Source organism: Nomascus leucogenys, chromosome 17 (assembly GCF_006542625.1).
Source record: "Nomascus leucogenys isolate Asia chromosome 17, Asia_NLE_v1, whole genome shotgun sequence".
NCBI lineage: Eukaryota > Metazoa > Chordata > Mammalia > Primates > Hylobatidae > Nomascus > Nomascus leucogenys.
Genome location: NC_044397.1, coordinates 76658351 through 76676419, shown reverse-complemented (window position 1 = coordinate 76676419; position 18069 = coordinate 76658351). Strand labels below are relative to the sequence as shown.

The window sequence follows — 18069 nt, the reverse complement described above, 5'->3', positions numbered from 1 at the left end:
CCCTTTCAGAAGGATCCAGGTTCTGGGTTTTTCCCAGCATATGATCTACACTCCTGTGAGCAAAGAGACCACGTTCATGCCTAGGAAGGGCTCCTAGGTTTGGGAGCACAGGGGTATTCAAAGAAATCCTCTTTCCCTTTTCATGCTGATTTGAAGTGTGGATTCAAAAATGGTGCTGTTGTTTGGGGGCCTGAGCCCTGGGGCATAAAAAAAGAAGGCCCTGCGTTTGTTTATTAATGGCTTGGACCTTCTGATGAATTGGAGTCTGGCACAGTGTTAACCTCTCGTGGGTGGTGGGGTTCAAGGAAAAGGCCTTTTCCTTCCATGTGCTTTTTCCAGAGTGTTTTAGTGGATTTGCAGGCTTTAGTGAGTGGTTCTTTTGTTTAGTAGGAAGTTGAGAAAGATGTGAAGGACTTTTCTAGTCCGTGGAAATAATCAAGGAATCCCCCAAAACACAGCTTATTAGCTGGGCATGGCGGCTTGCACCTGTAATCCCAGCACTTTGGGAAGATGAGGCAGCAGGATTGCTTGAGCCCGGGAGTTTGAGACCAGCCTGGGCAACACAGGGAGACCCTATCTCTACAAAAAGTAAGAAATTAGCTGGGTGTGGTGGCGCACACCTGTGGTGTCCCAACTACTTGAGAGGTTGAGGCTCAACTCCCTTGAGCCCTGGAGTTTGAGGCCCAGTGAGCTGTGATCACTCCAGCCTGAGTGACAGAGAGAGACCATGTCTCAAAACAAACAAACAAACCAACCCCACAAAACCCCACACAGTTTATTTCTGCACTTTAAACATATTTAATGATCCTTCACTCTGGTGAACCTTGTGCAGAAAGGTGGGCCTAGAGTTTTGTAGTTGCTTCCTTATGAGATCAGTATCCTCCTCATGTTACAATACGAGCTAGGCATGAGTTTTGAGTCTTAAGCTTGTTTATCAGGATGAAAGAATCCCTGTAAAGTGTGCGAATATATATACATATTTATATATATTATATATAAACTTCTCAATAAGAAAACAGGCCAAAAGAAAAAAATATGTATATGTGTGTGTATTTTTGCTCTTTTGGACTGATTAAGCTTTCTTACTGAGAAGTTGGTTAAGAGGCAAAAGTTTCCCTAATAAGTATTCTGTGAGCGGAGGGCTAATGGTGCCAGCAACGTTAAAGCAGAATTTAGAAGCTTGTGATGTTTTCTATTCAAGTATAAAAAAAGAAAGGAAAATACGTTCTCTATGATGGAGCTGTCCTCTCAGTAATAATAGAAAATCAACAAGGCAATTATCACAAGTGGTAAGGCATCGGAGCAGGAGATATATTTGTATGTTGGGGCAACTCTTTCTTTTGCTACTGTTGAGTCAACACTGCTCTAGATAAAGGTTAAGTTATCTGGACAGTGGGAGCTGTAGGTGGCCAAACCAGATAATTTACCTAGAAAAAGCCACCCTAACTGATAGCAGCTTAGTCATCTCTCTCCTCTATGGACTGAACCTGCAAGGGTATGCTTATGCTTAGCTTAAATGTTGGCAACAGACCCCAGCCCTCCCTCACACTGACAGGGAATGATAATTTCACATACTTTTTTGAATATTCATAAAGTTTTAATTGGCATTGAATCTGGCCTTGTCATAAGCTTAACTTTGCCCGAGTTTTTCAGAGCTTTTGGAAAAGTATAAAGAGGTGGGGATGCACTTAGTCCCTTCCTTTCATCTCTTCTTCTGTATGTGGTCTTTGTTTTCATTGTCTCACTCATCCTGTTGTCTTATTCTTAATCTGCCTTTTACCCTAAACTGGGTGGCATGGGTGAGGCAGTTGTGGGTACTTATAGTCTAATTATTCTTGCAAAATCCACACTATTGGCTATCAGATCAGGAGACTCCAGTGTTGCCCAGAACCAGCCATTCTGTGCATTGCAGAATATCCTATATCCTGGGCCCCCTCCCACTAAATGCCAGGGTGACCCCCTGCTAATAATAGCAGCCAATAATTGGCTTCACATATTTCCAAATCCCCTTACTGGACCACCCAAGGAAATGATGCCTTTTCCAGGCAGGCAGATGAAATGTGCCTTTTGCTAACATTTAGAAAGAGAACCTTGTTCGAATGATGAGAGAATCTTCGGATGGCATAAGATTTTTGCCTTAACATGGCCTTTAAGTGACCTCCTAGTACTGTCAAATGTTCACACACTTGACATTTGAAGCAGAATGTGTGAGGAATCTGAATCAAGGCTTCGGTATATTTTTACCCTGTGTTCAACGGACATCGTGAGCTGTCTCAGGCTCAGAACACAACTGCTGGCTACTTTAGAATACAACCTGGGAATGCCCCAGCTTTCTGCTGTGGTCACGGGAAAAAAGCACCCAGTATGATACCATCATTCTCAAATGTCTTTCAAGATGAAGTCAGTAGTGGTAATCATAGGAGTTAAGAGTAAGATGAAACAGTCTCTTCCTGGTTTTGCCGAAAGCAGAGTGGTCTGGCTTGGGCATCACTGGGCTTGATGCAGTCTCACACGTGGTAGCTCACATTCATGCAGAAAAAGACAAATTTTCAGATATTTTGGGTATGACTTCAGCCCGTACATTGGATGGACCAAATGTATATTGTTGCTGAAGATATAGACACTTATCTAGAATAAAAATCAAAAAAAACCCCCCAACCTTATCCAATAAAAATTATCTGCATGTGTGAAAAGAAAACTAGGACTAGACTAAAAAGTTGTGACTCTTAAGAATATTTAAAGATATTTATTTTACACGAAAATTGTTTAAAAATCAAATGCACTCAAACTGCATTAAAAAGTGTCTATCTAGAGGCAGAGTAGTACCATTTGGGAACGTGTTCCAATTCTAAAGAGGCAAATTTTACTGTAGTAGGGCACAAAGGGAGAAAAGAAAACTACTGCTGACCTTTTTCTTAGATTTTCCAAAAGACAAGCTGCTTTCCACCAGTATGAAGAATAGATCCAGTTTTGCACTGAATTTCTTTGCTATCATTGTCTTTTCTCTCAGGCGTTCATGGGGGCAGTTATTTTAAATTACAATGAAATACTTTCTTTTCTGGAAAAAGAGAGATGACAGGGTCAACCTAAACCTTGGCTATGTTTTGTTCTAATTTTTCTTTTTTGTTTTCTTTCCTTTTTGTACACAGTGAGAGCAGGTAAAAAGGAAGAGAGTTTGCCACCAGTCAGCATGTTTTCTGAGGTTATGTTTAGTCCCATTAGAAACAAGCCAAATTATTTGGTTACATTCAATATTTCCTTCAAAACCTAAGAATCTCTACACTAGTGTTTTGTTAACCACATACATGTCAAATAAACTTTTTTTTTAGAGATGCAATGTCTTCTGCAAGAAAGTATATTGTACTAGATGGGAACAAGGGGACAAGGAACTAAATGCAGCTCGTACGCATTCAGCGACTTACTCAACATTGCGCCTCTCATGCTTCACACAAGTGCTTATTACCAACTATGTTCTGAACTACTGAACCCATAGAGAGGAAAGTTATAAGACAGGATTATTTGAAACAAAAATCAGAATTAGCCAGTAACTTTGAAAAAAGACCTCCTATCTAAAGAAACATATGGAAAATTTAAAAAAAAGAAAGAGGAATCTAACATATGAAAACCCAATCCCACTGGAATGTTTTTCTATACACAGCATAAACGCCACATAAATAAAACCACAAACCTCTGCAGAAGTACGTGAGAGGACGTGAGCCCCCAGCACTCTCTCCTGTTACGGCCCCCTCTGGGAAGTAAGACCCGGGTTAGTTTCCAGAGACAAAAGCTGTTTGGAAATCCTTCCTCCTGGGAGCAGTGGGCCTCATTGGAAGGGAACTTCTGACAGCCCCTAAGCATAATACAAAGTGTGACGCAATCCCAAAGGGGGCTCTGATTCAGGTTGTAGGATTCTGAGCTTTTGGGATACCAGGGGATGGCAAATATCTTTGAAGAACAGGGATATTCTTCTGGTTTGAACAGAATAGTAATCTTTAACCGTAGTGTTATGTGTCAAGTTCAGGCCTTCCAGGGGAGACTACTGGCTCTAAACTGCCCAGGAACACACCCTCTTCACGCCAAGTTCTGGTGAAATGTTCACTTATAAGGTACAGCCCACTTTTGGTCTTGTTCCCTGTGTAAATCTCTGGTTTGAAAACCTTGTAGCATTCAGGCGTTTCAAGCTTGAGGGCTGAAATGTCACTTTTAAAGCAGGGTTAAAAAGGTCACACAGCTGCAAATAATAATAGCCCAATGAAATTCAGATTCTGACTGCAGCCCGCTTCAAGAATAACACTGCAACAGGAAACAAGCCCAGTAGATCCTTTTACCAGCGTTAACGCTGGTAAGAACACTACTGATAAAATGAGTATATGCGTGTGTCTGTGTGAGACAGACAGACAGACAGACATAAGGAGACAAACACACAAAGAGAGGAGAGAAAGGCACACATGGAGAAATAGACATGCAAAGAGACGGAGGGAAGATGCCCACAGAAAGAGAGAGAGACACACACAGACACACAGAAAGATACAAAGACAAACACAAAGTAATTGATTTTCTTGGACTGAAATTCAAGGTGTTTATTTTTCTATTGGAAGTTACAACATTCAGGTTTGAAAAATAAAGATACATTTGAAATCCAGAGGGCTTACTTTTCTCTTAACTTACAGTTAGCTTCCAGTAGTTATGTTTTCACATAATACCTCTTTGAATGGTCCTGTTCTACAGTGTTTTATTACAATGGCACTGTTTTGCAGATGAGCAAATAAGATAATGAAAGATGCAATATCCCTCCCAAAGAAAGAAATTCTTAGCTCCGAATTGCATGTATAATTCCTTCCCAACAGCTAGCCACATGTGGGGATAACCTACCTGCATCCTTGCTTTGAAATTAGAACCAGGCACCTTTGAAGAAAATAAATTGACAGTGTGTTTTTGGTGAATGTGCGTTGGGTTATTATTGTGCGTGTCCCCTTGCCATTCTGACAGATGTATTGAGATAAATATTTGCTTTGTTTCAGAAACACGAAGTGCAAATTGGCCATGGCCTTAACTAATTTAATTAATAAACAACATTTGTTCCCAGGAAGAAAGCAGGATTGATGTGGAGTGTCACACACTGTGACTGACTCAAGGTGCTCCTGTTTTCCAGCTGTTTTTGGTATTTCAGGAAGGTCCAGTTTCCTCCTTTAGAACCTTTTGAGGTCTCATAAGCTCAACAAAGCAGCAAGATCTGTTTCGTGTGAGTCCTGTCAAGAAGGCTCTTCCCACACTCACAGTAGAGTGATAAATGCTGACAAATGTTGTCAATATCATGATTAAAATTCAAGCCCCCCTTTCGGATCTATAATGCATTCATTTCCAGGTTAACAATATCAGAGGTGACGGGGACATAGCCATATTGTTGTTAGTGCTCACTGATACTCACGATTTCGTTTTGTAGCTTTGAAGTTCCCATAACTTTTGGTATTTATAAGAGTACATGCCAGGCTTTCAGAATAGAACAGCCCTTTTAGTGTCTTACTATTTATTATCGCAAATTCCATATCACTGTATGAGTCCATCTGCTGTGAATGGAGGAAACTTGTGCCGTACCACTAAGATTAGAGTTTGATGTTAACTAGGGATTAGTAATGGCTTTCTACAATTTACATGGGCAAGTATCACACTTGGCTGATTACAGCAAACCAGATGATGTCAATTTTCCCCCCTCTGGGCTTAGTTGTTACCCTTAAGTTTACAATAGGTATTTACAGTATATTGTGTAGGCTGTCCACGTTTTCAGTATCATTTGCTTTTCACAGTGTTTGCCTTTCGTGAAATGGTATTTCCAAGTATATCCCTAAATGGCTGGCAAAGCATTTGAATGGATTGCATGAGCCATTGTGGATGATTTCCCATTTTAGACCAGGAATTTGTGGGGTCAAACACTGAACAATGAGAGAGATTCTTGCTCACTGCGAGGCCAGAGGAATCCAGTGGCAGTCGAGGGTTTGAATTGTAAATCAAGCTTGTCATCTCTTTGTCAACCATGAAAAACCTCAACTCACTTTATGTACTATTAGGGTTTGTTATCAGAGTTTTTTTGTTATCTTCCCCAAATTTGAAGGAAATTAAAATCAGGAGGCATTTTTTCTAGTTGACTATTGAATCTGAATTTTGGAAAAGAGGAACAAAAGTGAGTACTTTTTAGAAAATATTAAATGATGAGGCAGCATCTGCCACAATTATGACAGTGTCTAACCAAAGGTATCGGACTACTCAGTGTCTTTCCAAGGTTGCTTCATGGGGGTCATACTCAGCCCACATGTGGTTACTAGACTGGACTTTAATGATGGCAATGTCTATGGCAACATTAACAGACAATTTATAATGAATTAATACATTTACTTGTGAGATTGAATAAAACTAGATTCACTCATTGTTTCTACTGAAAGCACCTTTGACTTTTTTCCATGAAATCTGGAGAGATTTCTTCTCTGGCCATGACTGTCAACAGGTAAACCGAGTGGTCCCCAAAACTACTTACCTCACCAATAATTTAATTCAGAGCAAACATTGTTTGAAAACCACTGCCTCAGGAGTAGAGAATGGGCAAGCTGTTTGGGGCAGTGCATTGTGATGATTGAGGATCATTATCCATTCCACAAATATTTATTGAACGCCTACTATGTAAGCTCTATGCAGTGGAGCCTAGGGTATGGCAGTTGCCAAGCAAAACTTGGTTCATTAAAAAATCCAAGCCAGTAAAACAACTGAATGGGAAATGAGAGGATGAGGACTGAGGGAGAACAGCCTCGTTCAAATCCTGTCTGAGTAATTTGCCCCCACCTGATGAATGGTTAAAGAATCTAGGCAGGGCTTTATTTAATAAGAATCTGTTAGAGAGAATAATTATTACAATATGTGCTAGAAAAGAACCATAATAATAGACCATAAAAATAAACCATGGCTCTTGACTAATACACTAGACCAGATCATACTCGTTGATAAAAGTAATAAAGCCTACATGGTAGAGAGGTACCATTTAGAAAAACTATTGCAAACACCTACACAGAAAGGAATTAGCAAGAGAATGCTGTTTGCAGAGGGCTAAATGTGGGAACTGCAGGGCATCAGAATAAAGCAGCTGAAGTTCACACACTTACATATACACACCCACTCATTTCAGACCTTATTAATCACTGAAAACTTATTTTAGCAACTGCCATTCCACTTGAAGACTTTTATTCCAGTATTATGTTGCTAAAACATATTTGGTCCGTGGGATCCATGGCATTAATACATTGATACAGACTCACTTATGTTGTAAAATAAAATAGTAACATAACAATTGTAACTCAGTAGAACCTATCAATGACTAAACTCTAAGTGATTTGAGGACAGACTGTATTTCTCAACTTGTGTCTTCTGAGGCATGATTTCTTATACTGACATATCTCAGTGCCTAACAGATTAGATTGCTCATATTCCTCTAAACATAACATCCACATCATGAAGACTCAATTAAGACAGTAGAATCTATGTGGCTGAGCCTTTTGCTGTCTTCAAGCACCAGCATCTTACTGTAATTCTAAGGTATTTGCTGCAGCTCATATGCAAATGCAGCCATTAATTAAGATAAGGCAAACCATGTTGATATCAGACAGAATTGCTAAAGTATTAGCATTATGGGCCTGAATTTCTGGGGAATGTCGGTACTTTGGTGGGCCAGGGCTTGGGATGGAGTTGGGATTATGGTAGAAAAATACTTTCTCTTCATAATTAAGTGTCTGGGCTTGGTCAATCTCTTCCCTACTTTGGCTTATTAATGAATCTCTTTAAACTTTCAGCAGTAGCACTTCCAGTCTTGATCACTTCTGTTGCTTGGACATTAATCTATTTTCATTAATTACCACTTTCAGATGTAGGCCATAAATGTGCATATATGAAACTTTCTCATTTTACTGTCACATCATCTAATGTTACCTGGTAAGAATAACATTCTACATTAGCAACTAAAACTCTGAAGTGGCATCCAAGAAAGACTCACCTTAGGCAAATAAGATAGTGCTTTATATTTTATAATTTTATAAATAGATAATATTTAATATTAGAGTGAGGTTTCAGTAACACTTTCCCAAAAAACCCCTCCAAACACCACACAAATATACAGACCTCTCTCCATAATTTGAAAATATCTACCAGGCCCCATAGCCAATATGATGAGGAATGAGGTTGCTGAAGGTTGGTCTTTATACCCCTCTTATTCAGGTACGGACCTTAGGCATGGAGCAATTAAATGATCTGGCAATGGTCAGGCAGATGAAGGCTACAGAGACAGAGAAGTTCCAGGGAAGCATTTAAATGAATGTACTAGAAAACTAAGATGTAGTTAATTAATGGATAGCCCGACAACTCTGTTGTTTATTTTGTCTTGGATCAAAATCATTTTCTCAGCTTTAAAATCACCTCTTATTTTGAGACTTAGTAGTACGTTCTCAGTATTCATAGTGGGGAAGAGAGATGCTCTATGATCAGTGATGGCAAAATCAAATGAACAATGAAATGTGAGAAGTTATTTTAATTGCTCAACACTCCCCAGACAAGGACAAGCAGAAAGATCCCAAAGATATTTGTGTTTTCTTCCTTCTTCTAAATATAATACAGTAAAGGATTTTGAACAATATGCTTAATATAGGAAAGCTATAAAATTGTGGCAATCACTGCATTCATGGGTGGCCAAATGGAGAGTGAAAATGCATCGCTCTGTGAAAGTTGTATAATTGTGAGAAGTAGTGGTTTGAATAGGCTTACATTTTAAAATTTCCTTTACTTTGCTTTAAAATATCTGACTGATAATGTTATCTCAGGCAAGTCTTTTCACTTTGTGCTTCAGAAAAGTGAAAGTATATAGATATATATTTCTTCCCAAAGAATATAGTAACATTAGTGTTTGGGGGAAAGGTGTGACAATATACAAAGTACCATATAATTGGTTTTGGCTGAAAGATAATGAAGTTTCCTTCAGACACAGGGTGATTATTCTATGACTCCAAGCAGAACTTCCTATTTCAGGGTCCAAGGTGACTTGTGAATCCTATTGGAATCACCTACAAGTGGCATTTTAAACAGGCAAATTGCTTCCTGTGTGCACAGTAGAAGCAGTAGGTTTTAATTCAGTAATAGGGCCATATACTGTTAGCAGCAACATACAAATCAAACTCTAAAAATGGTAAAAAAAAAAAAAAAGGGGGGTATGATATAGAAAATTATTTAAACTGTGTGACTTAAATAACTAAATGTGTATCTCCTATGATTTTAAAATATATGTATATCTTATATATATATCTCTATAAATCTTTATATATATATCTATATATATCTTTATATATATCTATATATATCTTTATATATATCTTTATATATATCTATATATATCTTTATATATATATCTATATATATCTTTATATATCTATATATCTATATATCTTTATATGTCTATATATCTTTATATATATATCTCTATATATCTTTATATATATATCTATATATATATCTTTATATCTATATCTTTAAAATATATATATCTTAAAATAATATATATATATTATTTTATATTATATATAAAAATATAATATATATTTTAAGATATATATATATATATATGTTACTGCGTGGATTGGTAACCACACAAAACCATGTATGCTATACTTATATTGGCTTTTGGGAGGATTTGCAAAGGTAATTTTGACTACGTTCAATTTTTGCCTAATGTATACACCTTAGAATTGAACTATAGCAGGGTGTGGTGGCTCACACTTGTAATCCCAGCACTTTGGGCGGCCAAGGTGAGAGGATCGCTTGAGTTCAGAAGTTCAAGACCAACCTGGGCAACACAGCAAGACTTTGTCTCTATTTTTATTAAAAAAAAAAAAAAAAACAAAAACCGAACAAACAAAAACTGAACTGCTACGTAAGAAAAGACTACAGTATAATTTAACATGTGTCTGATGTTTATTTTTGAGACAGAGTCTTGCTCTGTACCCAGGCTGGAGTGCCGTGGTGTGATCTTGGCTCACTGCAACCTCCGTCTCCCGGGTTCAAATGATTCTCCTTTCCCAGCCTCCCAAGTAGCTGGGATTACAGGTGTGCACCACCACTCCTGGCTAATTTTTGTATTTTGGGTAAAGATAGGGTTTCATCATGATGGCCAGGCTGGTCTCCAACTCCTGACCTCAGTGCCAATTACAGTAGTGATCCACTCGCCTCAGATTAGATTACATTAGTGATCCAACATTAGTGATTCGCCCGCCCCAGCATCCCAAAGTGCTGGGATTACAGGCATGAGCCACCATGCCTGTCTGATTATAAGGTTTTTTTCCTGAAAGCTACCTTATTCCAGATGATGTATTTGGATCAGGGGGCAGCAACCTTAATATGACATTAATTTCAAGTCAGCTTATAAAGGCCAAATTAATGAAATATCTAACGTAATGTTTTTGGCATTTTTGGATTTCTATTTACTCCTGCATAACTTGGATAACTTTTGTTGAGGCACATCAAATTCCTGAGGTGAGAGGGAATTGAGGACCACGGTTCGCCACCAGAATCACTTGCTAAGCCGGTGCCACAGCTACTTTGTAGTCCTTTGGGAATGCTGAAGCTTGCTGGGGTGGTTGTGGGTGTCTCATTTCACCTGTTGCTCAGGGGTAGCATTTTCATACTGGCAGTTACCCAGTGATTGCCACTCCTCTTGCTGTCCTAAGTAGCAAATCCCAAAAGCTTTCAGCAGGACTGGACAAGGGTCGGTGTACAATTTGCCTGAGAACCTTCTTGCACAGGTGTGGTCTTTCCTGGTAGTAACACCCACCAGGTGGTTTTCCACAGGGAGGATTTCTGCTGCTACCACCCCATAGCAGTTTTCTTCCAAGTACAGTCAATATGCACTCCAGTAAAGGACAGTAGGAGCCCAGCCTAGGTAAGCCCAAAGAACTATAGCCAAGCAGGGCCTGTGCTCACTCGTGTTAATGTTCTGCTCATCTAATTTTGGTATTGGCATAGAAAGGGGGTTCTGAGTGATTGCCTTTCTCACGTTGCTCAGGTAGAAGCAGAAGATATTCATGGATTTCTTTTTCCTTCCTCCCTTTCCCTCTGATCCTTCAGATTTATGAGGAATCCAAGATGAATTTGGAGCAGGAGAGGCCATTTGTCTGCAGTGCCCCAGGCTGCTCCCAGGTGAGTGTGCGGATACTCCGTGCTCTGACATGCAGAGCCTACTTTCTGAAAGGGAAGCAACTCTCACCCAGCAATCATGCCCGCCCTGGGCTTTCCTTCTTTACCAAGACACCACCAAAGTCCCCCTCCCCATCAGTATTGTGATCATCATCATTTTCATCGCCATCATTATATTCTGTTTTGAATAGTTTGAAATACTTCCCTCTCATCCCCTGAAAGTTAGCAGTGTTAGGCATTTCTGCCCTTAACTTCCTCCTGGAAGCAAGCCAGGTGTATCCTGCCCACCAAATATGCAGGGCCATCATTTCAGAAAGAGGGAAGGAGAGTGCTTACTTTTACAAAAGCCACTTGAATATACTGGCTGGGCTTCGAGATTACTGATGAAATAGCTTAACATCATAGGTTAAATTTTATTTTGTTTTGTTTCCCAATTTGAGTAAAAAAACCCCAAACTCCCTATAACTCTTCTAGAGTCTACAGTTTTCTTACGTGTGTAAACTTTAAGAGGAGAAATTGTCCTGCTGTGTTGGATTAAATCTCTTTTAGCCTCTGATGGCTTCCATCAAGTGGAATTAGTGTGGGAATTCGATGAGATACTGCTGGTAGAGTGTTTAATATAGGGTCTGCACACAATACAAGCTCAATTACTGTCCACTGTTGTTACTGCTGTTGCTGCTGCTGCTACTTTTATTGTATTGGAATCTATCTCTTTGAAAGAAATTAGAAACATTCATCACCTAAAATTAGAGTTTTGCACTTTACCTTTGGAACGTGACAGTGACTTTTTCTACTCTTGACCCTTTGGGTATCTCCACATTCTAGTCATTGGAAAATGACTACATGTGGTTGCTCTCATGCCTAGATCTTCATTCTGTGGGATATAGGACAAGTTTGGAACCCAGAGCACAGGGGTCTTTCAGGTATGGCGAGTTACACTCTTTCCCTCGCTCTCCTGCCTGTTCATATGGTGGGGTTGGCAGTAGAGCGTGAAGCAATGCTTAGCAGTCAGATGAGAGCTTAATAAGAAGGGTTCATTGAGGACCCTTCTTATTAACCTCCCCAAGGAGTTTGTGGAGGATTCTGGGAGCCTTTTGGAAGGAAGAGGTCATAGAAATATAAGACATTGTTGCTGGTGTTATCAGCCACTAACTGAACAACCAGAGTCCTTTGCTCAGGTTCTAGAAGTTTCACCAGGGGCTTTGTGTCAATTTATTTCCTACTTATAAATAAGAAGAGCAGTGCAAAAATAGTTTTGAAGCAAACTGGCTTGGAGATGATTTTGAAGTAGAAAACACTAGGAAAAAAACAGAGTGATAAGTAACTGGTAAAAATCCTGCTAGACCAGGACTCTTCATTGTGGATGCAGAATGTCACTCTACTAAGTTACTAGGGTAACTAAGTTAAAACTTAATTCCTAAGGTAGAACTGATTCCCATTCAGCTTCTTTAAAGAGAAGTCTTGATAGCCAAAGGGAATCAGATAATTTGAGTGGTTTACTTTGCTTTGATGGTGAAAATGTCACATTATGTTTGATTCAACTCAAATCTCTCAACACACTTTTTGGGAGCCTACTATGTGCCAGGCAATCTGATTGCTCTGGGGAAACAGTAATCACAAGACATATGTGTCCGTGTCCTTACAGAGCTTCTAGTTTAGGAATCAAATCTATAATCATGTGATCAGCAAATCAGTTAATTAGTCAATTGCAATTTTCCATGAAGGAAGACCATAGGCCACCTTGAAGAGTATAATACAGGGACTGACTTTACTTGGGGAGGTAAATGCCAATCTCCACTAAGGAAGGGGCATTTAATGGAATGGGACTCTCCAGAGACCCAGCAAAGGCAAAAGAGGGTTCAGGGTGAGTTAGGATTCCCAGCAACCTCCAGGGTTGTGTAGGACAGTAGAGGAGAGTGTTTCAAGGAAGGGGCTGTAATCCATATCTAATATTTAGGTAAGTCAGAGAGAAGAGAGCTCACATTAGTCATTGGACTATATGGCAGAATTTTCCAAGTTTGGCACCGTTAATATTTGGGGGCTGGATAATTCTGTCTTGGGTAGCTTTCCTGTGTGTTGTACGATGTTTAGCAGCATCCCTGGCCTCTACCCACTAGATCCCAGAAGCATTCCCCAGTTGTGATGACCAAAAATGTTTCCAGACATTGCCAAATGTCCCCTGTGGACCCAAATTGCCCCTGGTTGAGAATGACTACCCTCTGATTTGCATTTTGGCTCTAGTCTTCCTTTCTTTTGGATCCCTTCTCTTTTGGGATCCTCTACTTCTAATCCATGTTCTCCCAAACTATTTTATGTATTGCTCTAAGCCTTTCTTCTTTTTGGCAACAGGAAGGGTAGAAAGAAATGAATGCCACAGACGTGTGGTCACTGGTGTCAGGCACTGCTAGAGCTGGGACAGCTAGAGGCCTGGGCAGAGGCTGTTGGCTTTGGCAGCTGGGTGCTCGCTGGCAACCTATGAGAGGGGAGCAGGGGTGGAGGCCAAACTGCAAAGGATTAATGAGTGAGTGGGTGGTGAGGAAGCAGAGGTGGCAAGCATAGAGAACTCTTTCAAGAGCACTAGGCAGTGACGGGAAGCAGAGTGATATAATGGTAGCCTGAGAAGGAAACAGCTTTTTTAAAATTAAAGGATAGCCGAGCTGGAGTTTGTTGAGGACAAGAAACCAGTGAGACGGAGTGAGCATGCTGGTTTACACAGCTAATCCCTGGAAGATAAGGGGTATAGACGAACCTGGGGAGGAGTGGGGGTGCCAAGTCCTCTGAGAAAGGAAGGGTTGGAAAGAGAATCAAGGAAGTGACTTGAAAATGCTCAAGTAGAGGTGGTTAATTAAGGTTGAAGGGAATCCATTTTGAATGACCTTGAACTTCTTGGTGAAGGAGCAGGTCATTTCCTTGAGAAGGCTGAGTGGACTGAGGAAATGGTTGGACAGACATGGAAATTGGGATTGACAAAGTTTCTTGATTTTAAGGAACAATTCCAAGCTTCCCCCACTTCAGATTTAAATGTAAAGATGCTTCTAAAACTCGATGTCTTCATTTAATGTGGAAGTGTATTTTTTCCTTGACAAGCTGTTATAAAAATATGTGCATTTTTCAATGGAAGAGGTGTTAGAATTAAGAAAATGTAGCAGTCACCCAGCAGTCACAAAGGTCTCCTGGAGTATTAGAAACTCACAGTCAAGCCAATTGTTGTGGCCATGGTATTTACTTTAGGGATGTCCCACAGCCTGGGAACCTGCACGGAGAAGACAGGATGACTGAGAATTGGAAAGGGGAGTAAATATAAGTTATCATTGCTTGCACTGTGTTAGGGGTGAAGAAAGGATTTTTTTCTCCTTTTTCCTCATGGGAAAGAAACTTAGCTCCATTAGGAATGGCCTATAATACGTGGGAGTATTTTTTTTTTTTTTTTTTGAGATGGTGTTTCACTCTTGTCACCCAGGCAGGAGTACAATGGCACGACCTTGGCTGACTGCAACCTCTGCTTCCCAGGTTCAAGTGATTCTCCTGCCTCAGCCTCCTGAGTAGCTAGGATTACAGGCACGTGCCACCATGCCTGGATAACTTTTTAATTTTTAGTAGAAATGGGATTTCGCCATGTTGGCCAGGCTGGTCTCAAACTCCTGACCTCAGGTGATCCATCCGCCTCGGCCTCCCAAAGTGCTGGGATTACATGCGTGAGCCACCATGGCCACGTGGGAGATATTTTATGTTACTGCTCCTTCAACATTATCTTTGTCTCAGAAGGAAGAGTTTCTCTTGCCCTTTGTAATCTCACAGAGCTGAATGTTAATTTCACTCTCTCTTTGCTTCCGAATTAACCACGTTCTGAATTCCAGTGGCCTTTCTCAGCTCTGTATCTATTGCAGACTGTATATTTTTGTTATTTTCAATTTGCTGCTATGTTCCTGCTGAATTAAAAAAAATCACAATGTCCTTTATTATCTCACTTGGAAGGTAATTATAGTCAGTATGTGGTATTATGGAAATTATTGTTATTTAAGAAGTATTCTGGTTCATATCCTACTTTAGGCTATTATTTTACAAAATCAAAAAATGGCTTATAGATATGAAATGAAGGCTATTACCATGTTGTGTATTTTTTATCTACAAATATATATACAATATAGTATATTTAAAATACAGTGTATATATAAAATATAATATTTTTGTAGTATATTTGTGTTATATACACATATAAAACAAAAATTATAATTAGTCGTTTGGCAGAAAGACTAGGCAACTCAGTCTCTAAATCACACATGGTAGTGCTATGTATTTGGTGCAGTCATTACACAGTGTTACAGACCAAGAGAATGGATGAACCAGTAGCAAAAAAATCATGTCATATAAAGCAAACTTCAGTGTATTCAGAAATCTGGCATAATTACCATGTTTTGCAAAAGTCAATGCTCTCCAATTTGTATAATACAAATGACAAGTAAATAAGTGATATTTATTCAAAGAACTACTTTTAGAATATTTTGTATAATTCAGCCCAGGGAATTCCTTCATTCTCATGAACACAAATCCATGCCATTTGCAGAAAACATTTCTACCCTAGTAAACAAAGGTAATTAAAACTTATATTGACTATCCTGAGGAATTAAGAAGCTCTGAAAGATTTCTAAATTGTTGAAGATTTGGAAATGTTCAGCAGAATATATCATCCTCTGTTGTATTTTCATTTGACATTGATAAAGCAGATATTCTGTTAAGTTCAGTTGCTACAAACATACCAGTCTGAGGCAGGATAGGCTAGGATCTGCTACAGTAACAAATTACCCCAAAGCTTCAATGGCTTAGAGCAACAGAGGCTTATTTCTATTCCGCAAGGATACATTTCTATTGTAGATTGGCAGGAAGTTCTTCATAATCCTTTAGAATTCAGAAATGCTTTACATAATGCCTCAGAGATTTAGGATGATTGGGTAGCCACTGTTTCCAATATTGCTAGTTGCCATGTTAAAACAAAGGGAAGGGGGAATGCTAGAGGGTCTTACGCCAGGAATTAGATGCTGGCCCCTGGGTGACATGTCACTGTCATTCATTACTCAATGGGCAGAACTAGTCACATGGCTTCATGCAACCACAAGAGGGCCAGAAAATTCAGTCCCACCATGTGACCAGAAGTCAGATAGCTGAAAACATTTGGGAGCAGCATTTTTGACAACCATAATATCATTCCCTGAAAATTAAAAATAAGCATTGGTTTATTACATTGTACAGAACATAGAATACTAAAAATAATTTAATTTGTCATGTTACTCTAAAATCATATGTGTAATTTAAAAATATCAGATAATAGGTTGGCAAGGTCTTCATAAATGGAAATATACTGTACAGATTTCACAGTGTACATCTGTAGATACATATGTCAAATAATTAGGCATGGCATACAATTTTTTCCCAAAGTCTGACTTGAATCACGATTCTTTTCTTTCATCATGCATTTCTCCTATTTTTGGTTAATCCATAGATAATGTCTAGCATACTTACCATACCTTAGACTTAATTTTTATACTATTATGTAAAACATTAACTACATTTGAAAAGTTCCAAATGATTTTGCAAAGTTCCAGTGCTACTACTCAGGTCTAAATTCACTTTCATGTTTTAGATATGGTTTTCTCATACGTATAAGAAGAAATGGAAAAATTTTAACCTGTCATGTTGCCATTATTAGTTATTCTTCATGACCACAAATAAGCATTCATTTAAACACTTCTTTTTTTTTAAATGCTGCCTATTTAGGTAGGCATTAGGACACAGCTCATTTTTTTGTATATATATGTTATTTTAATACCTTCAGTATTGTTCATTTACTTCTTCCTGTTTTATTCTTTAAACACAAAGTTTAAAGTGCAAACCCATAGCTCCTAAAGAAATATATAGTTTACTGATTAATCAGCATAGTTGGATATATCCAGGGACTATCTAAGAAGTAGAGTCCTTTCAAAAGAGTTCCCAGGGAAGGTATAGAAGGCAAACATTTTCTGCTTATTATTAGTACTCAGCCAGATTTTTCTGCAATTGTAGTTAACCCCTTTGGTAAACTTTAATGAAAATTAGAATGCATATATTTGAGTGTAATTTAAAGGAACATCCCAGCACATTTGCTTGCATAAAAAAGCTTTGCAACTTCACTTACTCATGCTTTCACACTTTTTCGGAAATGTTTTTTTTTTTGTTTTGCCTGTCATGTTTGCAATGCTAAATAAGTCTTTTTTCTCAATAATGGTAAATATGTTTTTTAAAACTGAATGGCTCCTCTTCTCCTCTCCCTTTTTTTTTATTCGTCTGACAGCGCTTCCCAACAGAGGACCATCTGATGATTCACAGGCACAAACATGAAATGACTTTGAAGTTTCCTTCAATAAAAACAGACAATATGTTATCAGGTAAGGAGTCATCAGGAAAAGAAGCTTTGGGTGATCAGATCCGTTCCATACAAAATGCTTGTTCTTCTTTTGGTAGGCGAGTCCCACTGGTAAATTGTGCACCTTGAAAATACACATTTCTAAGGTATAGCAGAAATATAATCAGGTAATATTCACCCAAGTGATTGAAGAGTGGCAACTTCTCATTTTCTAGAATGTGAAATACGTATTACTATGCAGCTTGGCTGTATATAAGTTGTTTTAAAAATCACATACCTGGCTGGGTGCTATGGCTCACACCTGTAATCCCAGCAGTTTGGGAGGCTGAAGTGGGCGGATCACTTGAGGTCAGGAGTTCGAGTGAGACCAGCCTGGTCAACAGGGTGAAACCCCATCTCTGCAAAAAATACAAAAATTAGCCGGGCATGGTGGGATGCACCTGCAATCCCAGCTACTC

General features: G+C 39.0%; 1 protein-coding gene across 1 annotated transcript in view; it reads left to right on the top strand.

Moving 5' to 3' along the window:
- Positions 1–18069, top strand: part of CREB5 (cAMP responsive element binding protein 5) — a 415524-nt gene that overhangs the window by 67265 nt on the left and 330190 nt on the right. The window contains exons 2-3 of the mRNA XM_030796511.1: positions 11146–11217; positions 17540–17633. Coding sequence (XP_030652371.1) covers positions 11164–11217; positions 17540–17633 — 148 coding nt within the window. The 5' untranslated portion in view covers positions 11146–11163. The remainder of the gene's footprint in view (positions 1–11145; positions 11218–17539; positions 17634–18069) is intronic.